We start from the raw sequence: 22,789 nt of genomic DNA, 5'->3' as shown, positions 1-22,789 counted from the left end.
CTTGGCTGCTTTAAAAGCTAAGGATTAGCAGCAATGTTCTGAACTGAAATTCAGGTCTTGTGATTTCTTTCCAGGAGATTTTTCACTGCATGAAAACCTGTCTGCAATGGCCTTATTTTTTAATTCAGTATTAATTGGATACAAACCATCAAAATCTGAGGGACTGTTGGAAGGCTTGAAAGTGCACAAAAGTATTTTTTTAGCGGTGATATTAACCCTCTGAAAGTGAAAAATGTCCTTTGCCAAGTCACTGAACCTTTCTGCTACAGTATGTTTTGGGTTCATTTTGCGTTTCTTTCAAATTTCAAAAGTTCCAAGGACACAAAATTTGGTCCATACAGCACACGCCCTGTTTAGGGGAAGATGCAGCCATTTTCAAAAGGAGGCTAAGCTTTGTGCTCAGTGATGTATATTTTAGGAATTCTCCACGTGGCTTAATTATGAATATGTCTTGACTGCTGCAAGAAGTCAGTCAGCCTTCATTCTGTAATGAGACCCCTTGGAGAAGAGTCGGATGCTAAGGGACCAACACAAGGTGAGGACCAGCTCCCTAAAACAGCCTTTCATAACCTGGCCAGAATCACGGAGAGCTATCAGGTCCCCTTTTGATGGGGGAAGCAAATGCCCACAGTGCTTTTCTCTTGCAAGAGATGTAAATGGCTGGCTTGGAGAGAAAGCTAGGGAAAAGGGTGCTCTGGGTCACCCACTTCTTCTAGTCCCATCACCGACTCTTGCAGAATATTCAGAGGGTGCGAGGTAGGACCATGTCTGTTGTTATCCTCGCTGAGACAAAGGCGGGGGGCGGGCAACTGGTGCCATCCTGTCTGTTGAGCAGGTTGGGGGAGGACGGGAAGCAGGGGAATTTGTTTTCTGCTGCTGTGGAGCGGGCTTCCCCGGTCCTCCCGTCCCGGAGGCGCAGCCCGGAGCGGAGGCGGACGCGGCGGGGCAGCCGCAGCGGCCTCTGCGTCAGGGGCGGTGGCGCGGGGCGGTGGCGCGGGGAGGTGCGGCGCCCCGCCGGGCGACCTGGCTCCCCCGCCCGCCGCCCGCGGCCTGCCCCCTCCCCCCTCCCCCGCAGCGTGTCGGCGGCCGCAGCCCCGGCGGGCCGGGCACGTGGGCGCCTCCGTCACACCCTCACTCACACACTCGCACCCCCGCGCGCACGCAGCCGCGCGCTGCATCTCGTGCTCGGTCCCTGGCCACCACACAGGCGCCCACGAGTCTCGCCCGCCAGCCCGCCGGGCAGCGACCCCTCACCCCGGCCCCAGGGCCCGCCCTGAGCGAGCTGCTGCTTCTCTCCAGACCGCTCCTTCGCGGCCTCTGTCACCCCACCTGGACCCGACCCATCGGCGACTGCGGCTACTGTCGGGACGTGGAAGCAGCCGGAGGCGCCGGGTCGAGACTCGCTAACTGTAAGGACACTCTCCTACCGCTAAGGGCACGGGTTAGGCAGGGTGCGGCTCACCGACTGCCACCCGGGGACAGGGGACGGGAGCGGAATGGATGGATCGATCCCGGGAAGGACTCAGGCTGTGAGGGGAGGGGAGGGAGGGCGGCTCCAAAGCCCTGGGAGGGCGAAGCTGGGCTCAGCGGGCGACCCTCCTAGCTCCGCGTCCTGAACTCTGTACCCTCGGGGGGCGAGAGGCGGCGTGGAGGGGGAAGCACATGGGTCGAAACGTGTCGCCCTCCTTCCTTCTCGTCGTGGAAACTGCCCACAGCATCCCCGAGAGACTGGTCGTTTCCAAGTCAAGGCAGGGTTGTCTGAAGGGTGGGGTCCGCCTGTGGCAAGTGCTAGAGGAAAGTTGGGAGGGTCGGGACGGAGCAAGGCGCTTCCGAGGTTCTAGGTGAGTTGGAAGCCGATCCTCGTGCGGGTGGGCGGTGGGGCGGGGAGAAGAGCCAGCCTCATTTCTCATTCGCTTCTGGTTGCTTTTGCATCTGCTGAAGGCGACTACCGAAGGCGGTGTGTTTTCACGTGACTCCACTTCCCTCTTGCCTGAAGCATCCTGCGATAAATGGTCCTGAAGTGGGCCTTTCGCCCTGCACGGGGCACGTGGCTACCGAAGAAAGCACAGCCTGTGTATTTCTGCGCAGCCAGGAATTTGAGTCTGGCAGTGCGGGTGGTGGCGCTGGGATTTTAAGGAAACGGTAGGAGCAACTGGGAACTCAGACTGTTTGGACGTTTCATTCACTTGGCCGGTCTGTGCGTGGCCTGGGCCGAGGAGGGCTTTGAGTCTAGGGAGAACCTTTCAGTCGTGACACGCAGGCACGCCTGCCTTACAAATATGAGTGGATCAAAACGCCCGAGACGTCGCGGGGACAGGTATGACCTGCGCGGTCTCAGAGGCCGCAGCGGGGGAATTCTTTTCCGTTAAGCAGAGAAGCGGCGTTTGCCGCGTTCGCGGTGAGCGAAGCCCCGGCTCGCGCTCGCCTGTGGCCGGCTCTCCCTTTCCCCTGCGCCCTCGTCCCTCGCGGGGAGAGGCTGGAGTAAGACGGGGCGGCGTCCGCACTCGGGCGCGGTGACGTCAGCAGTGTTTGGGTGCTTATGCAAATGAGACTGCGACCGTTTCTCCCAGTCCGGCAGTTTTCCTTCCAGGTCTTAAAGGTAGACCCAGTCTGCACAATTTGTAAGGTTCGCTGCCCAGAAGCACGAAGGGTTTGCTTTATGGCTTCCTCATCACTCAGTTTTTAAAGCTGTTTGATGCCTGTCAGTGCCTGGTTGCTTTCCCCGGGTACCGGGAACAAAGTGTTTGCTTTTGCAAATATCATTCTCTGACGAAGCAACCCCGTCGAGCTGCTTGCCCCACCCAGCCTCATTTCTGCAAGAATGGTGCTGAGATACAGACCTTCTTAATGTCTTTGGCGTTTAGCGCTGGGTTTGGCTTATAGTATGTATTTAATAAGTACTTGACGTTGGAGCGAATCTTCCTTTTAGAGTGCGTGTATTTCTCTCATTAAATTTGGAGTATTTGACCATCAGAACTGTCTATTTTATCTTTGAGAGTGTTAGTGTCTTTTCGACCCACGTGATCAATGATTCATGTATATTTGTTGGAGTAAAATTTATTATCAATACATATGACTGAATTCATTGACCCTTTTCCTGCAAGTGAAATATTCAATTTGTTCTTTTTCAGGAAGGCAGGAATTAACACTGTTTTGGAAGGAAGATAATCTCTTACTGTTTGTTGACACGTTTTCTTTTTCTGATTGCATGTTATATACTTGATTCAAGAATTGCTTTAATCTTCCAGTCAATGTAACTCAAGACATAGTCTTTTAATGGCATTAACAAAGGTATTTATACATATTTCTAGGAAATAAGTGCCCTGTCATCCAATTAATAAATAAATACTATGTTAGTCCGTTCAGGCTGCTATAAAAAAATATCATACACTAGGTAGTTTATAAACAACAGAAATTTATTTCTTATAGTTGGAGGTTGGGAAGTTTAAGATCAAGGTGCCAGCAGATTTGGTGTCTGATGAGAAGCCCCTTACTGGGTCGTAGATGGTGTCTTCTCTCTGTGTCCTCACGTGGTGGAAGAGGCTAGTTAGCTCTAGGCTCTCTTCTATAAACCCCTAAAGGCCCCGTCACGTTGGGGTTAGAATTTCAGCATATGAATTTGGTGGGGAGGACACAAACATTCAAACCTTAGCAAATAGTAAAGAATTTTCAAATCAAATAATAGCTCTTTGGGAGACCAATAATCAGATGTGATGCCCTGCTTGTCAGTTATTGAAAATTTAAAATGTTAGAATAATTACTAAAACCTAAACTCTGTAATTATTAATTTACTCAGTGTTCACAGTTCAAATTTTACTGTGTGCGTGTTAGGAAATATGCTTGTCCTGTCATAAAATAAAACTTGTGTGTGAATAGGTAAGAAATTTGCATTCCTTTAAACTCTAGGGTTCATTCAGTAATTAAAAAATCATTGAGTTAGAATGATAGATCTGAAAGAGACCTTGTTGATTATCAAGAGATCTGAAAACTTTTCTTTTACTTCTCAACTTCTTTTGGAGAGTATGTTAATTCTTTATTACATACATATGCATGATTGGATATATTAATATATTCCTATGCAGAGTAGATTTTAAAATAGTTTCTGAGCAGATGGCATTATTAACAAAAATCCACAAGCATAGTCTGATGCATGAAAACATTCAAGATTTCATAGCAGGCATTTTTAAATTTATTTCCAGTTTGCTTTATAACATAATACAAGTCGTAACTACTCTTCTGGAAGTGTTTGGTAAATGCTTTTTTGATAAACAAATTTATCTGTTTAAATATTAATTTTGACCAATGATTGTCTCATATTTCTTGGTGAAAAGCAAGCCCTAGAGGCTGGGCTGCAGTAGTTTTCAATGCACCCTATCACTTGAATAGGGGAGAGCTGTTTTCGGTCTTGAAGGTCAGTATATTTCCTTGTGATTAATACACTAAGATATCCTTTCACATAAGATTAACTGATTGTTATCTTTGAGTAGAATGCTTACCCTGGGAGCTTTTACACCTATCAGATTGGCAAAGATCAAAAGGTTACTACCTGTAATGAAGAGGGCAGAGAGAAATGTGTGAGCGTTCATACACTGCTCGTGGTAGTACAAATTGAGACAACTTTTATAAAGGGTCATTTGGCAATATTTATCAAAATTATAAAAGCACATACCCTCTCATCAAGCAGTTCCATTTCTAGGAATTCATTATACAGGTATGCAATGGCCAGATATACGAATTTAGTTGCTTGAACATTGAAATAATTATCAGAAATGACCTAAATATATGCTGTACTCGTACCATGAACTATCATACAATCATTTGGAAAAAACACAAGTTATTGTATTGAGAGCAAAAGTTTTTTGAAGATCTTTTAAAGTGAAAAACCAAGATCAGAATTATACATATAGTAACAGTTGTGTGAAAAAAACAGGTCGGGTAGGTGAGGAGGAAGCGCATATTAGCTTGACTATACAACAGATATCCTTCGAGGACTTTGGTGGCTGATAGGGAGGTAAGAGCGGGCCTGGATACTGGGGAGAAAGAGTGGGAACATATTTTTCATTCTATGCCCTTTAATATCATATTACTGTATTATTTATTCAAAACATAGATTAAAACATACTGTAAAGTGAAAAGAATAGCAAATACCCTTGGGAGAACAGTATGCAGGCATCAGATGCTGTCAAGTGAGTAGGGTATAAAAGTCAATGGATATTTTGACTCCATGATTTTTTGTAGTTTCTGAATTTATAAGAGAGTTTCCTCCTTCAGCATTCTTAGAAATAAAATTATATTAGACCAGCAGATGAGATTTAGTGGAGTCACTAAATTTAGCCAGTTATATCAACATAAAAGTGCATAATTTTTTGGTGAGTTGCCTTTAAAAAAATTTTTGAGGCAGTTATAGATTCACAAGTAGTTGTTAGGAAATAATACAGAGAGTTCTTGTGTGCCCTTATGCAGTTTCCTACAAATGTAACATGTTGCAAAACTATGCTACAATATCATAGAATATCGACATTGATAAAGTAAAGTTGCAGAACAGTTCCATCTCTGTAAAGATCCCTATGTTGCCCTTTTAAAACCACAACCACCTCACTCCTGTGCTCAACCCCTTTTTTACTCCTGGCAACCACTAATCTGTTCTTCATGTTTATTATTTTGTCATTTCAAGAATTTTATATAAATGGCATCATATAGTAGGCAACCTTTTGGAACTGACTTTTTCCACTCAGCATAATTCTCTGTGGATTCATTCAAGTTGTTGTGTGTATCAGTAGTTTGTTTTTATTTCTGAGTAGTACTCCATGTTATGGGCTTACCAGAGTTTGTTTAACCATTCACCCATTGAATGACATCTGGGTTGTTTCCAGTGTAGGATTATTATGCATAAAGCTGCTATGGACACTGGTTTACAGGTTTTATGGAACATAAGTTTTCATTTCTTCAAGGTAAGTGCCCAGGAGTGCAACTGCTATGTTATATGGTAGTTGAATGTTGAGTTTGCTATAGAGCTGTACCATTTTTCATTCTCACTAGCAATGTATGAATGATCCAGTTTTTCTGTATCCTTGTCAGAATTTGGTTGTCACTATATTTTAGTCATTCTGATAGGTATGTAGTGACATCTCATTGTAGTTTTAACTAGCATTTCCCTAATGGCTAATAGGTTGAACCTCATTTCATGTGCTCATTTGCCATCCAGAAATTATATCCAGTGAAACGTCTCATTATGTCCTTTGCCCATTTGTTAAATTATTTTTAATTGTTAAATTTTATGAGTTCTTTTTGATCCTAAATACTGGCCCTTTCTTGAATATGTGGTCTGCAAATATTTTCTTCCAGTCTTTGGCTTATTTTTTCATCCTCTTAATGGGTTCTTTTATGGAGCAGAACTTGTTAATTTTGAAGTCCAGTTTACCAGTTTCTGCTTTGATAGATTCTGCTTTTGGTGTCATGTCTAAGAACTCTTTGCTTAGCTCAAAGATTTTCTCTAATGGTTTCTTTTTAGAAGTTTTATAGTTTTATGTTTTATATTTAAGTCCATGGTCCATTTTGAGTTAATTTTTGTATAAGATGTGAGGTTTAGGTTTAGGTTACATTTTTGCCTAAGAATGTCCAGCTGTTTCAGAGCCATTTGTTGAAAGAGCTATCCTTTCTCCATTGAAAGTACTTTTGCACCTTTATCAATCAGTTGGGTGTATTTTTGTGGGTCTATTTCTGGGTACTCTCTTTTGTTCCATTCGTCTATGTGTCTGTCCTTCTACCAACCTCACGCAGTCTTCATTACTGTAGCTGTGTAATAAGTCTTGAAATCAGGTAGGGTCAGTTCTCCCACTTCATTCTTCTGTTCTGAAGTTGTTTTAGCTATTTTAGTTTTTTTGCATTTTCATATAAATTTTAGAATAACCTTATCTATGTGTACAAAAAATTTTTGCTAGGATTTTTATAGAAATTACATTAAACATATATCAATTTAGGGAGAATTGACATATTTACTATGTTGAGTCTTCTAATCCATGAACATGGTATGTCTGTCTTTATATTTAGATCTTTCATCAATGCTTAGTGGTTTTCATCATAAAAGTACTGTCCATGTTCTGTAGATTCCTTGGGATTTTCAGCATAGACAATCAGAATGTCTACAGATTGGAAAGTTTTCTTTCTTCCTTTCCAGTCTGTATGCCTTATATTTCCTTTTCTTGCCTGATTGCACTGGCTAGAACTTCCAGTAACATGTTGAATAAAAGTATGAGAATGGACATTTTGTCTTGTTCCAGATCTTAAGGGAAAAGCATCCAGTCTTTCATTGGTAAGTATAATGTCAGCTGTACATTTTTTGTAGGTGATGTTTATTAAGTTTAAAAAGTTCACTTTTATTCTTAGTTATTTTTTAACAGCTTTTAATCATAAATGAATGTCAAATTTTGTCAAATGCCTTTTTCGCATCAATTCATATGGTCATGTGTTTTTTTTCTTTAGCCTGTTATTATGGTGTATTATGTTATTGATTTCTGTATATTGAACTGGCCTTGTATAGCTAGAATAAAACCCTCTTGGTCATGGTGTGTAATTTTTATTATATATTGCTGAATTCTCTTTTCTAATAGTGTGTTAAAGAATTTTGTGCCTATATTCATGAGAAATATAGATTTATAGTTTTCTTTTCTGGTACTGTCTTTGTATGGTTTTCGTTTCAGAGTATACTAGCTTCATAAAATGAATTGTGAAGTGTTCTATCATCTTCTGTTGTCTAGAAGAAATTGTGCTGAGTTGGTGTTAAATTCTTTAAGCATTTGGTAGAATTCTCCAGGAACACCATCTGAACCTGGAGATTTCTCTTGTGAGAGCTTTGAAATAATGCCTTCAAGATTCTTCATAGTTATAGGGCTCTTAAATGATCTATTTCATATTGAGTAAGTTGTGGTGGTTTGTGTTTTTCAAGGAGCTAGTTCATTTCACTAAGTAATCATAAAATTGTGTGTTGAGTTTTTGCTGGTATTCCCTTATGAGCATTTTGATGTCTGCAGGTTTTTTTATGCTAATATCTATTTCATTTCTGATATACAAGGTGCCTAAACATAAGACTGACCATATAGAACTTTGCGTAAGACTAACTAAATGTGCCTTTAAGGTTAATATTTATCTTGTGGTTAAAAGAAAATCACTACATGGATTTGAAAACCTAAACCATACCCCTTCTGCACAGGTCTAGCTCCGTTGTGAACAGTTTCTTGGACAATATTTTAAATTTCACTAGAGTTAAATATTTATATTTTTAGTTAAATTCAATAAATATTCAATTTATCTTCCCTGTAGGCAAATCTTTCAGTTATCCATTGCTACTTAACAAACCATTCCAAAAAGTAGCGAACTTAAAACAATAATGATTTCTTCTTTCTCGTATTCTGTATATGGGCTAGGCTCAGCGATGTGCTTCATCTGGTCCAGTTGGTATGAGCTGGCAGTTCAGCCCGGGCTAGAATGTCAATGCCTTTGTTCTCGTCCCTAGGGCTTCTGCTCAGATGGCTCCTCTCTCTCCCTTTCCATGTGGGTCTTCAAGCAAGGCAGGTGGACTTTTTTACATTGTGTGTGACTTCTAAAAGAGTGAAAGCAGAAACTACTAGGCTTCTTCAGGCCTAGCCTTGGAAATTGCATAGTGTCACTTTTGCATTCTATGGGTCAAAGCAAGTTCAAGGCCATCCCAGAATTAAGAGAAGGAAAAATAGACTTTGTTTCCTGATGGAAGGAGTAGCAAGCATGTACAGTATTGGGAGGAATTGTTAATGTTCATTTTTGCAAACAGTCTACTCCAGGAAATAACAAAGAAGGATCATACTTGACATTCTATGTTGATAATAAATAAAACATATTAAGTGCCTTCAAATTTGTTATTCATAAGACATGATAATACATATATATAAATAAGTGTAATATAGTAGTATATGCCTGAGGTTGGCTGATAATAGCTCCTAAAGATATGTCTGCCTCTGTTTCCTGGCACTTGTAAATGTTACCTTATTTGGAAGAAGAGTCTTTGCAGACATAATCTTCAGATGAAGAGATTATCCTGGAATATCCAAATGAGCCCTACATGCCATCACAAATGTCCTTGTATGAAAGAGGCAGAGGGAGATTGGACACACGTAAAGAGGAGGAGGCAATGTGAACATGGAGGCAGAGATTGGAGTGATGTGGCCACAAGTGAAGGAATGCTGGCAGCCTCCAGAAGCTAGAAGAGGCATAGACTAAACTCTCCCCGGGGGACTGGCCCTGTGGCATAGTAGTTAAGTTTGCACATTCTGCTTCTGAGGCCCAGGATTTGCAGGTTCAGATCTTGGGGTTTGCGGGTTTGGATCCTGGGTGCAGACTTAGCTCTGCTCGTCAAGCCACACTGTGGCAGCATCCCATATAAAAGAGAGGAAGACTGGCACAGACGTTAGCTCAGCGACCATCTTCCTCAAGCAAAAAGAGAAAGATTGGCAACAGATGTTAGCTCAGGGCCAGTCGTCCTCACATACACACAAAAAAGCAAGCAAACTCTCCCCTGGAGCCTCCTGAGGGAGTGCAAACCTTCCACCACCTTGATTGTACTTCATTGAAACTGATTTTGGATCTCTTGTTTCCAGAGCTTTAAAAGAATAAATTTCGGTTGTGTGAAACCACTAAATTTGAAGTAATTTGTTACAGCACCTCAGGAAACAAAATACAGGTCTAAACGTGAGGTGTTCTTAATGTGTTAATAACATTTTAAGTGTTTAAAAGATTTTGTCTATTTTGAATATGTTTAAAGGTTTTTTGAAAGACTGTTTTAGTTAAGTAAGATTTAGTCTGTCCTGGGTTCATAGAAGTTAACAAGGAATACACTTCAAGTTATGGAAATTACTTTATAATTATAATTAGTTTTGAAATAATTGTAAGTTCACAGGAAGGTGCAAAGGGTGGTCCCATGTACTCTTCACTAAGCCTTCCCCATTTTGCAATCTTGTATAAAAGTACATACAATGTCAAAAGCAGCATATTGATAGCGGTAAAATCCACAGAGCTTTTTCCAAGCATGTGGTCCTTTTCCCTGTGTTTGTGTTGGGGTGTGTGTGTAGTTCTTTGCAATTGTATCGTGTAACCCTTACCACAATGAAGATACGAAACTATACCACCTCACACGGTTCCCTTGTGCTACCCCTTATAGCATGCCCACCTACCCTGCCCTCCCTACCCTAACTCCTAGCAACCGGTGTTGTGTGAAAAGTAACCCTAGTGTTAAAAGGAACCATCAACTATGTTTTAGAGTGGCTGTGCTATTTGACATTTCTACCAGCATTATATGATTGATCTAGTTTCTTTGCATCCTTACCAACATTTGGTGTTATTGTTATTATTATTTTTAGCCATTCTGATAGGTGTGTTATAGTTTTACCTTTTTGTGCAAAATGTATATTATAAGTTGTGACTTTGTATTGTCATTTGGAAAAAAATATTTCCCACCTTTTTATCAGCTTTGTGATTTCTTTTTATCTTTTAGCGTAGTGTAAACGTTTTATGTAAAGGGGATGTAATTTGCAAAGGTAGTTTTTAGATTGAATTCTATATTGTGAACATATTTGTATTATTTGTCAAGATCATTATTTCAGCATGTTATCAAATCTCTTGTGTTTTACCTTTTGTGATTATTCCATAACTATAAACTTCTCAACACGTGCCATTTTTTTTTTGGTGTTGCAATATGGTTCAACATTTTGTTTTTATTTAGTCTTTATTGTTTAGCTCATATATCAGAATTAGATAAATATATTTCATTTGAGTCTACAATGAATTTCAGATTCAGTGTTCAGAATTGATTCATATTTAAAGACAACTTTATTCAGTAAAATTTGAATTTGTCCATAAGGACATAATTTCCTGTTGTTATAGTTCTTTATTATAGAATATTGAGCTTTTGGCAAATGCCACTAATGCAGGTGTGTCTCTTTGCGTCCTCCTTCATTTCTAAGACACAAGTGCCTGCTTGCTATTTTAGGTCTTTGCATATTTTCAGTGCAAAGGTTAATTAAAATTTAACATAACATAATTTCAAAAGGGGATGTAATAGTTTAGGAGCTAAAAAGTCTTAAAAGATAGTGTGAGAATTGCATAATATTTTGAATTATTTCTATAGTGAAAGTATTAACAAAACTAATCAAGACAAAAGCATAGAAACACCTATTACCAATAGCAGGAAGGAAAAATGGGATATGACTACAAAGCCTACAGATACTAAAAAATACTAGGGAATATTATGAATCATTTTTTGCTAATAAATATGACTGCTTAGGTAAAATGGACAAATTCCTCAAAAAACACAACTTAGCAAAACTAACACAACAAGAAAAAGAAAATCTAAGTATTCTATATCAATGAAATAAATTGAATTTTTAATTAAAAGTATTGCCAGTAAGGGCCAGCCTGGAGGCATAGTGGTTGGGTTTGCGCATTCTGCTTCAGCGGCCCAGGGTTTGTGGGTTTGGATCCTGGGTGCGGAACTGTGCATTGCTTATCAAGCCATGCTGTGGCAGGCATCCCACATATATATATAAAAAAAAAAATGAAGATGGGCACAGATGTTAGCTCAGAACCAATCTTCCTCAGCAAAAAGAGGAGGGTTGGTGGCAGTGTGAGCTCAGGGCTAATCTTCCTCACCAAGAAAAAAAGTATTCCCAATAAGAAAACTCCAGGCCCAGATGGCTTTATTGATGTGTGCTGCTAAACATTTAAGGAAGAAATAAAACTAATCCTACATGTATTCTCAGAAAATAAAGGAGAGACCATTTTAAAATTCCATTTATGAATTCACCAAAACCAGAGAAGCAAAATAAGAGAAAAAAAAAATTAAAGACTGGGGCTGGCCCCGTGGCTGAGTGGTTAAGTTCGCGCGCTCTGCTGCAGGTGGCCCAGTGTTTCGTTGGTTCGAATCCTGGGCGCGGACATGGCACTGCTCATCAAACCACGCTGAGGCAGCGTCCCACATGCTACAACTAGACGGACCACAACGAAGAATATACAACTATGTACCGGGGGGCTTTGAGGAGAAAAAGGAAAAAATAAAATCTTAAAAAAAAAAAAAAAATTAAAGACCTTGTGCCCATGAATATAATTGAAAAATTTTTGACCAAAATGTTAGCAAATTGATTCCAGTGATATATTAAAAAAGTTATACATCTTGACCAAGTGGGGTTATCCCATAACAAAGGATTGGTTTAAGATACAAACCTAATCAATGTAATATTCTATATTAACAGATTAAGAAGTTATATGATTGTTTTAATAAAAGCAGAAAATTATGTGTCAAAATTCAACAGTTATTCATGATTCAAAATATAAAAACAACCTCACTGGGCTAAGAATAAGAAAAAATCTTCTCTGGGTCCAGCCTGGTGGCATAGTGGTTACATTTGTGCACTCTGCTTCTGCAGCCCAGGGTTTGTGGGTTTGGATCCTGGGCATGGACATACACACCACTCATCAAGCCATGCTGTGGCAGCATCTCACATACAAAATGGGGGAAGATTGGCACAGGGACAGCTTCCTTAAGCAAAAAGAAAGGGGAAGATTGGCAATAGATGTTAGCTCAGGGCCAGTCTTCCTCTCCTTCCCCACCCCCCAAAACAGAAGAAAAGCACTTCTCTAAACTGATAAAGGGAAAAAAAATCCGTAGCTAACATTGTACTTAACAGTAAAATATTGAGTGCTTTTCCACTAACATTGGGGTAGAGATGAAGATGTCTGCTTTAACTCTTCTCTTCAAAATTTTAGTAGATGTCCTAGATAGTACAGTAAGTCTTGAAAAAGAAATTAAAAGTAAACAGAGAACGCTAAATTATTTTTACTTACTGGTGACATACCGTGTATATAAAAATCCTAAGGGATCTTAAGAAAAAAGCAACAACTTGACTTACCATTGTTCTAGGATAGATAGCTTATATTATAAAATCATTTTTTTTCTAGAGAGAAATTAATGAAGATATAAATAAATATACCAAGTTCATAGATTGGAAAACTCAATTTTTTAAGATGTCAGTGTTCCCCAAATGGGTCTATAGAATCAATGTAATCCAATTCAGAATCCCAGCAGGCTCTTTTTTGGGGTAGAAATTGACAAGCTGATTTCAAAATTTATGTGGAAAGGCAAGGAAATAATCATAAAAAAGAAAAACATTAAAAAATGGTTAGGGTTGAGAACCACTGAGTTAGAAATGTATTATGTTGATTTTAAAAGGTTTGAATGTAGTTTCAAGTGCTTTAAAATAGATTATTTTCTGAGAAATTACACATGGAGCTAATTAAAGCAATAGAAAAATGGAAGAATGAGAAAAATGTGAATGTAAGTCCAAATGTAAATAATGTAACATTCCCGACATTTTTTGTGTAAGTCCCCCATAGACACAATAGATGAATGGAAAGACATGAATTGTTTTACATTTATAATAGGTGTATTATTTAGGGTTCTTTATTTGCAAGCTGCAGAAACTGATGCTGACTAAGACAGAAAAAGAAGGAAGAAAGAATTATTGGCAGTCACAGGGGCTCAAAGAAACAATGGGGTGCTTGGCAATGACATGGAAAAGGGCAAGAATGACAACAGTTCTGAAAACTAGAAACCAGGATCCTTGACTACAGTAGTAGTTACAGCCTGGGCATAATGGCTTTGAATTGAATGAGATGCCAACTTTTTTATCTCTTTGTTCCTCTCCTGAAGATTCAAAATCCAAAGAGGGTAAATCTAACTGGACAAATGTGGAGGGTCATTTTCAAAGATGGTAGCAGTATTTTTCTCTTCGCTCTACTCATGCATTTTGCAATTTGACTTTGTTGCATCTTCCATCAAAAAGTGGAGTTTATCCACTCTTGAATCAGTCTGAAGTTAACTGGGTGACTTGCTTTGGCCAGTGAGACATTAGCAAATGTGACACAAACAGAGGCTTTACTAGCACTTGCGTGTTGGGCTTACTTCTTTCAGCTAGAGTTGGAACTCTGAGTTTACAATGTGAACAAATTGGAGCTAGCATTTTGGAGAGACCACATGCAAGAGAACCAAGGTAACTCGCTGAGAGCCTGCCTCCTGCCAGAATGTGAGTGAGACCATCTTAGAGCATCCTCCCCAACTCGGGTCAACAGATAACAGCAGTGCAGAAGTGACGCAGGTCAAGACCAGCCGAACGACTGATCATGGAGGCCTAGCTGAAATTGCTAACCCACACAATCAGGAGTAAATAAAATTTTTGTTTGTTAAGCCACTAAGTTTTCAGGTAATTTGTTATGCAGCAGTAGAAAACTGGTATTAAAAAAAAGGTGGCATTAAAACAACTAAAGCGTGTAGCATGGCTGTGGACTTACATTCTCCCTTACAGAATAATATGCCGCAAACCAGTTGTAATATAATACAACCGTAAGAGGGATGATAATCATAGTAATAAAAGAAAACATATATTGAGTCCTCTCAACGTGCTGGCATTTATCCAAGGATTTTATTATTTGATGGACATATTATTTTCCTTATTTTATAAATAAAGCAACTGAAGCATAGTTACTCAGCCAACGTCATAAAACCAAATGTTATAGAGCTAGGATTTGAACTTAGTTTGTCTCTAGAACTTAGATGTAAATGTTTGGCACCAATACATGTCTCTTTATAGCAAGAAATATTAATTCCTACAAGATCCCATTAAAGTTAATTAGAAGGATTATATGAAAACGTGAAGAGGTTGGGGTCGTTATCCTTTCTTAGACTATGGGTTTCATATTGAGACAGTATGCTAAATAGCTTCCTGCTATGAAAGAGGAGGACATTCTCATACTTTGATTTATTTCTGTCTCCTCCCATTTCAATTCTTGATTTTGTTGGTTATTTTTAAATTTTAATTTATATGTTTCCCATTAACATAATTCCTATAGATTTTAAACCTTATTTCCTTATTTGAATTAACGGTCACTTCTATCATTTAACGTGGCTTTTCTGTTCCTGACATCTTTACTTTGTTTGCGCTCTTGGTTGGCTGTTTCATGATCATTTAGTTCCTCCCATCAGATCTCTTATGGATAAGATTATTTGCCTGTGGCCTTTATAATTGGAATAATACAAAATAATTGAGTATAAAAACTGGAGATCAAGTGGTTTTTTTCCTTAGTTTTCATAGAGGTTATTGAATATCCTAAAAAGTCTTTTTATTTCTCTTTTCTACTTCTGTTTGAAATCTGTAGGAATCTTTATCCCACTAATTTCTCTGTGTTGACCTTCTGTATTATTATTATTTGAAATTATAAGTCTAGGAAAAAACATCTGTTATTTAATCTTTTAATATTTTGTGTTTTATTTTAATATTCTATTCCCTTGTCTGGGTCTGCCAGTTTTGTTTGTTGGGTCACATTTATCTACCTTCAGTTTTCATTAGCTTTTTCTCAAAATTACTTTAAAATATTTGTCTCTTTTCTTTTTTTTTTTTGAGCTGTTTCCTTAAGCCTCTCCTCCATATCTCTGGATGTGGTTGCAGTAGTTTTTTCTAGTTTTACTTTTTCTAATGTCCCTTTCATTCCTGTGATGAATTTTCCCGTTTCTTGCCTGTATTCACTATTCATCCACCTAAATTTTTTCTTCCTGTTTATCTTTTATGTCTTTTCTTTGAGCTTTCTTTTCAAGAGGGACTCTTTTATCTTTCTTTTGTTGAATCTCTGTGCTCTTTTTTTTGTTTTGGTGAGGAAGATTGGCCCTGAGCTAACATCTGCTGTCAGTCTTCCTCTTTTTTGGCTGGAGGAAGATGGTCCCTGAGCTAACATCCGAGCCAGTCTCCCTCGTATGTGGGATGCTGCCACAGCATGGCCTGATGAACGGTGTGTGGTTCCATGCCCGGGATCTGAACCTGTGAACCCCAGGCTGCCAAAGTGGAGCATGCAAACTTAACCACTATGCCACCAGGCCAGTTGCTTTTTTTTTTTTTTTTTTAAATAAGTAATCTCTTTAAAATTCTGGAGCTCTCTGTTTCCTGATATATATTCTACATTTGTCTCTTCCTTATGTTTCTTCTCTCAGCTACTACCCCTCCATCTTCCTGTTTCTATATAAAACTCTTTCATTCTTAGCAGTTACTCATCTTTGAAAGATTTTATTTTTTCCTTTTTCTCCCCAAAGCCCCCCAGTACATAGTTGTATGTTCTTCGTTGTGGGTCCTTCTAGTTGTGGCATGTGGGACGCTGCCTCAGCGTGGTCTGATGAGCAGTGCCATGTCCGCGCCCGGGATTCGAACCAACGAAACACTGGGCCGCCTGCAGCGGAGCGCGCGAACTTAACCACTCGGCCACGGGGCCAGCCCCAGCAGTTACTCATCTTTGAATGGGGAGAGTGCTATCTTGTCATACTATTTGATAAAGAAATAATAGTACCACACAAATGGAGCATAGATGGAATGATCTGAGGCACTCCACATCTTTCGTTCAGATTTATTCTCTGAAACAGGAGTTGTCAAGTTTTTTCAATAGAGTCAGTAAATATTTTAGGTTTTGTAGTCCATACAAAATGAGTCTGCTGTGGCAGCACAAAAGAGCCATAGAAAATATGTAAATATGTGGACATGGCTACGTTCTAATAAAATTTTACTTAGAAAATCAGACAGTGGGCTGTATTTGACCCATGGGCAATATTTTGTTGACCCCTGCTCTTGAATATCTGTTGCTCGGTTGGAGATAGGAGCCCCTTACCAGGTAATGAGGACAGCTGATGCAACTGCTAGGTGCGGATGAAGGGTGGTAGATGATAGCTTGTCCCCCAGCCGACTCTGTCACAGGAATGGATGGGGCGCACTTGGCCTAGGCTGTGCGGTTACTTGGTACTCATGTACTACTGCCTATGTGACCTGTAGAGTACCAATACTTTATCACCCTCTCTGCCTCACTTCCTTCCTGGACATTCCTGCTTCATTTCTTCTTCCATTCCCAGATGGAGCAACAGTAACACAGTTTTAGCAACCGTCAGCCTCACTTTATGTTCTCTTTTTAATCTATGTTTGTGGCCTACTTTTATAGACTGAGTTCTTCAGGCAAGCTTTTGGCATCATAAAAATTTTTGTCTTTCAAAAAAGTCGAATCTTGAAAAGTTGAGATTAGTTTGGCTTCCAAATTGTTGTCTCATATACAAAATTTTTACAAATCCATTCAGAAACTTAATTTATATCTTTACTTTTGGCTATTTGTTATGAGAATCAAGGCTGCCCCAGGGAGAGAAGCCCAAGGCATCCTGGCCTACGTGCCAATCTGTGTCATCCTCCGGGAAGTATAGGACTTCTGACCTGATTCGCATCTAAAGTTACATGACCACACGATAACCAGACCCCACCTGTGCCTGATACCATTTTAACGACTTTTTTACATGGTCTTTCCTTTGTCTTGTAAAACGAATAACTCACATACCTATGCCTTATAAATTTAGCCCTACTCTCAACACATTGCAGCTCTTCGCTGCCCATGGGTCCTGTCCTCATGCTATTCTCTAAATAGGAGAGCACTGCTACCATCCCTTGAGAGTCCAAGAAATCTTTCTTTTGACTCCTCGGCTCACTGAGCTGGCATCAATTTGCAGCCTCTATACAAGAAAGGAATACCTCTGACCTGTGAGTATAGGGCCTTGGGGTAAAAAAACCTGAAAAACAAAAGAGCACCCAAACACAGTAGTGCAAAATATTTGTAGTTAGCGGACAATATTATTCTGTCGTACTTCTTTCAGTTCATTCATTTGAGAATGTGAGATGAGCAAGATAAAGTCATTCCCTGTCAGAGCTTATGGCCTAGTGAAGAAGAGAATTTTTTCCCCCAGACTTACATGTTATGGTGGAAATTTCAGTGTTACCTGCAACCCCACCCCATATTTTCCTACAGCCACCCCAGACAAGAGCAGAAGATGGGAGAGGGTAAGAAACAGAGTGAGAAAAGAGAGTTCAAATTATTTTACTTGTAATATCATTACACTTGTAATATCATTACATTTACTTGTAATATCACTTTTTTTTTGCTTGTAACAGAAAAGGAGCTCTACATGCATGCAAATACATATTTCACATCCCTTTTTAATATGTTTAATTTTATAAAAGTTGCCTAGGATTATTGCATTATACAATCTGTCTATATAGGTGTGCATATTTTAGTCATTTATAATATGTTACATTTATATTCTGTTTACATTAGACATTGTTTTTTTTTCATAGAAAATATGAACTTTGGGTAGTCTGATAGGAATTTTTAAACGTAAATTTTGCCAAAGGATATCCTATGTCAATTGGTGTGATTATTCATTGGATATGTGAAAAACACACAGCATTGTCCAATAGTGTTACTTTCCATTTTTACTTATTTGTTGGTACATTTTTTCCAGCAAAGAGCAGAAATGTATGGAAGAAATACAATTTCTGAGGTAATTAATTTGAGGGCGGTTTATGAGCAGTGTTACTCCCCCAAGGGGAGTCCTCCGCCCACTGCAAGACATGCCACTAGTCAGGAGGCAAGGTGCTAGCAGAGAAAGGATTTTATTACAGCTTGCTAGCAAGAGGGAAGACTGCTGACTCCTGTTCAAAAGAACCATCTGACAGAACAAAGACTGCAGCCCAGTTATATATGGGGCTGGTCTCCAGGTTGGGGAGGTGGCTAGTCTCTGGGTGGGGCCTCCATCTGATCTCCAGGTCGGGTTGACATCTGGTGCCAGCTCCTGACAGTCCTTTGTTTTACTGGATATGCATCAGAGACTGGAGCACTGCCTTATACCTTGATCTTTCAGTTGTCATTGATGGCTGTCAGCATAGGCTCTCTGCCTAGGGGTCATCACATTCCTAAGGAACTCAAAAGAACAAAGTTATCTCTTAAAGCGGCTGGGAGGGGTCACAAAATCTACAGAGCATGTCTAGGCTAGTTAATCAGAGGATATTCAAAGTACGACAATATGGTTTCTTTTCTACAGTATGGCTTCCCTTATGTCAGCCTTGTGTTGAGCCAGTATCAGTCACACTATCTTTTACATTTTTTCTTTATGAAATGGTGGGTATTTTTACTGTAATAATGTCTCCAAACTTTGATACAATTCTTATCTTTCTATTTGTATGGAAAAATCAAAATGAATCGCAGACCAATGTTTATTGAGGAAACTAAGGTTAAGAGTGATTAATTACTAAAAGGTATACAACTAATAAGTAAAAGAGCTGGGACACAACTCTAAGTTTGTCAGATTAAAATCAATGTTGTTATCCATGTATCAGTCAAGTTACTATGCCAACAGCTTTTGTTGCTAGTGCCTGTTGAGTTGCTTTCCACTCCTAGTGGCCCTGTGTACCATAGAGCAGAACCCTGCCTGGTCTTTTTGCACCATCCTCTCACCTTCTGATACTCTATCAGACAATGCTCCACTACTATTCATAGGGTTTTCACGGCCAGCTTTTTCAGAAGTGGGTGGCCAGGTCCTTCTTCCTAATCTGTCTTAGTTTGGAAGCTCTGCTGAAACCTGTCCACCATGGGTGACCCTGCTGGTGTTTGAAATACCGGCGGCATGGCTTTCAGCATGACAGCAACTTGCAGCCCCCACAATATGACAACCAACAGATGGGTGGTGTGTTTCCCTGACTGAGACAGGTACCCTGGCCTCAGTGGTGAGAGTGCTCAATCTTCACCACTAGACCACCAGGGCTGGATATCTTTAGATAATTCAATAAATGTAGACCTTTAATCTAGATAATTCATGTCTCACAAATCACAATTTCTTACATGTCAGGTTGTTTTCTTCCAGAGAAAATTACTTGGAAAATTAGCTTATTTCAATTTTTCAATGGTTGCATTTATTCATTTATGCAACTAATATTTATGACCTCTAGGGGGGAATATTGCAAATTAAACGGACACAATCCCCAACCTCATGAAGATATTTCCATATCAAAACTTTGTTGGCCTCTCTAAAGTAGTCACTATGAGAAGTTTTTCTCTTGTGCTAGAGATGTGTCTGTCATTCAAAACATTTGGGGAAGCCTTCTCTTTCGGAATTTCCTTCACTGTCTTCCTCTTAGTCTTCACCAAATCCTAAACAAGTGTTTTCTCTTAGGGTATATATTTTAATTTTGGAAACAACTAAACACTATCTAAACCTAAAAGCAACAAGTAAATTACATGGTCAAGTTAAAGAATTTCTTTTCACTGGGTTACTCAGCACCCTGTCTCTTGTTCATCGTATCATAAGTTAAAGTATGATTGGCTGTTTCTCTGACTTTCAGTGTAAATCTTCAGCAGTTCTATCAAAGAACTTCATTTTTTCTAGCCATGAATGGCAGAATTCTTGGGATATCATTTCTAAGCCTCCTGGTCTGTGTTGAAGAAAAGCACTCAGATGTTTAGTCACTTTGTAAAAGAGACCATCTCGTTGTTTTGTAGTCCTGCATGGTAGACTTACTGATCTGTGTCTGAATATAGAAAAGGGTAGGAGATCTAACACAAAAGGAAAAAGAAGGGAAAAATGACAAAGTGATGGCACTGTTTTTCTTGAGTTGTTTGAGAGAGTGTTCACACAAACATGAATTTTTACCACTTCCCACCTCTGTTTATGCTGTTTCTTATGTTTGGTGTGGCCTTACTCCATTTCTGCCCAACTCTAATGTCACTTTCATCCAACTTTTCCGATCTCTCCTACTGTAATGATGTTGGGTCATTTAAATTGTACAATGTAGTATAGTTGAGATGTGCCTTTCTCTCTATTTGATATAAGCTCCTTAAAAGCAGATATTGTATGTTTCATTAATGTTTGTATCTCTTAAGGTCCCATCATAATTAATATCAAATGAGTGAATGGATGAAAATATGAACAGAAGAGATTCTGTGTAAGACAAATTTACAGGGAGGGTATACAATCGTGTATGTAATTCTATAGGTAATAAAATAAGGGATATACTTTAGTCAGAGTGGAAAAAGGGAAAGAGAAAGGAAAGAAGGAAAGAAAGAAGAAAAAGAGTCACAAAGTTTTAATTCCTAATGAACAGAGTATACAGTATGCATTGGAGCATATCTGAGATTGTTACTGAACTGAAATGGGTTTGCTTCCTGGATAGTTAAAATCAGACTCTCCACCAGAAATAGTTGTCACACAAAGTAGAGTTTATTTGCAGCAAATAGGAGACCATGTGGAATCATTTCCAAAGTTGTGGCTCCTTGAACAAAGGGAAGTAGGTCCTTTTATTTTGGGTGAGGAATGAATATTTGAAAGGAGAGTTTTACTATAACAGGTAGAGGTGAATATTAGCAGGCGCAGGCACAGTCTGAAAACATGCTTTCACATACATCATGTGTCATGCTAATAAGACCTAGGCTCCTCTTAGGGCTGAGATTTTAGGATAAAGATGAAATGAAGGGCATCTTTTGGCCATCTCTGGGCCACCTGCACAAGTGCTGGCCTTGCAGTGGGACCTCATCTGGTTCAGGCCAGTTGAGACTGGTATCTCTTCCCAGCATAGCTCTGAAAAACAACCCTGAGAGAGTGTTAATCACCTTTAAACTTTCTTCGAGCTGCTTAAGGCATACACACGTGACAAGATCCAAGTAGATTTTTGCAAGAAAGAAGTTAGCGTGTGTACTTTACAGTTCTCACACTTCTGAAAGTATTAATCTCGGGAAAGCCAAGGACAATTGTATGTTTTATATCCTGCAGAAAGAGTTTCCATCATAAAAATTAATAAGAAAGGGTCTTCAGTATTTATAATATTTTTCCCCATTAAATTTTATCATTTTTCAACTTAAAACTTTACAGGTACCTACAGAATATTGGACATACAGATTCAAGATCCATAAGACTTTATTGCCTTGAATCAAGGATTTATTTGATATCCTCTTCCATCTTTTCTTCGTGTCAACTAACATTTTAAGGAAGACAATATATTTGCCACAAGGGAATTTTTAAAAATAATACTACCCACACTTTCCAATGCCTAAGAATAGCAAAGTGGTAAAAAGAGAATTAGATGATGAGGTTATTGAGTCTGTCAAAGACCTTCTTTCCAATGAAGACTCAGCTGACGATGCTTTTAAGAAGAGTGAACTAATTGTTGATGTCCAAGAAGAGAAAGATACAGATGTTGAAGAAGGATCTGAAGTTGAAGATGAAAGACCAGCTTGGAACAATAAGCTTCAGTACATCCTGGCTCAAGTTGGATTTTCTGTAGGTTTAGGGAATGTGTGGCGATTCCCATACCTATGTCAGAAGAATGGGGGTGGTAAGTTTTTGTTTTTGTGTTTTTTTTTAAATAATATGTTGCTGAGTAAATGGCAAGTGATTATCTCAAATGGCCCCTGTAGTTGCTGCAGTCTTGTTATTTTAGAAACTATGAATTCCATTGTAAGGCTGGGCAGACTTCTTTGTTGGAAGTGAGCTCAGCTCTGTTTTCAGATTAGGTTTCCATAGGAGCAGATGGCTTGCTGTGAATACTCAAGGGTTGCTGAAGGGTAACAAACTCTCAGGTTTTTTGTGTGGATGCTGTTAAACATCTCTAAAGTACTGACTTTTCTAGCAAACATTGCATCCCCTGTGCCTATTAGTTATTCTCTTTGGAGAAAAACCTAGTTTCTGATATAAGACAATATTGGTGAAGGAAGACAGACTTTCTCTCCACAACTTATTAACTCTGAATTTTAAGTTGTTTCTCTCTTCAAAAAAGCAGAAATTACATATAATTTAGAATGATTATAGTCTTCAAGTGCTGACCAGAAGTTTGTAGATCCCACTCAAAGGGACTTCACCAGATAATTAGTA

General features: G+C 39.3%; 1 protein-coding gene across 7 annotated transcripts in view; it reads left to right on the top strand.

Moving 5' to 3' along the window:
- The first annotated feature begins 351 nt into the window (after positions 1 to 351).
- Positions 352 to 22,789, top strand: part of SLC6A15 (solute carrier family 6 member 15) — a 52,161-nt gene continuing 29,723 nt past the window's right edge. The window contains exons 1-3 of one of the 7 annotated variants that reach the window (XM_070254538.1): positions 356 to 535; positions 1,300 to 1,409; positions 21,791 to 22,253. In XM_070254538.1, coding sequence (XP_070110639.1) covers positions 21,965 to 22,253 — 289 coding nt within the window. In that variant the 5' untranslated portion in view covers positions 356 to 535; positions 1,300 to 1,409; positions 21,791 to 21,964. The other 6 variants (XM_070254539.1, XM_070254540.1, XM_070254541.1 and 3 more) reach the window with 6 other exon arrangements.

Source organism: Equus caballus, chromosome 28, assembly GCF_041296265.1.
Source record: "Equus caballus isolate H_3958 breed thoroughbred chromosome 28, TB-T2T, whole genome shotgun sequence".
NCBI classification, from domain to species: Eukaryota; Metazoa; Chordata; class Mammalia; order Perissodactyla; family Equidae; genus Equus; species Equus caballus.
This window is presented reverse-complemented; position numbering and strand designations above follow the sequence as displayed.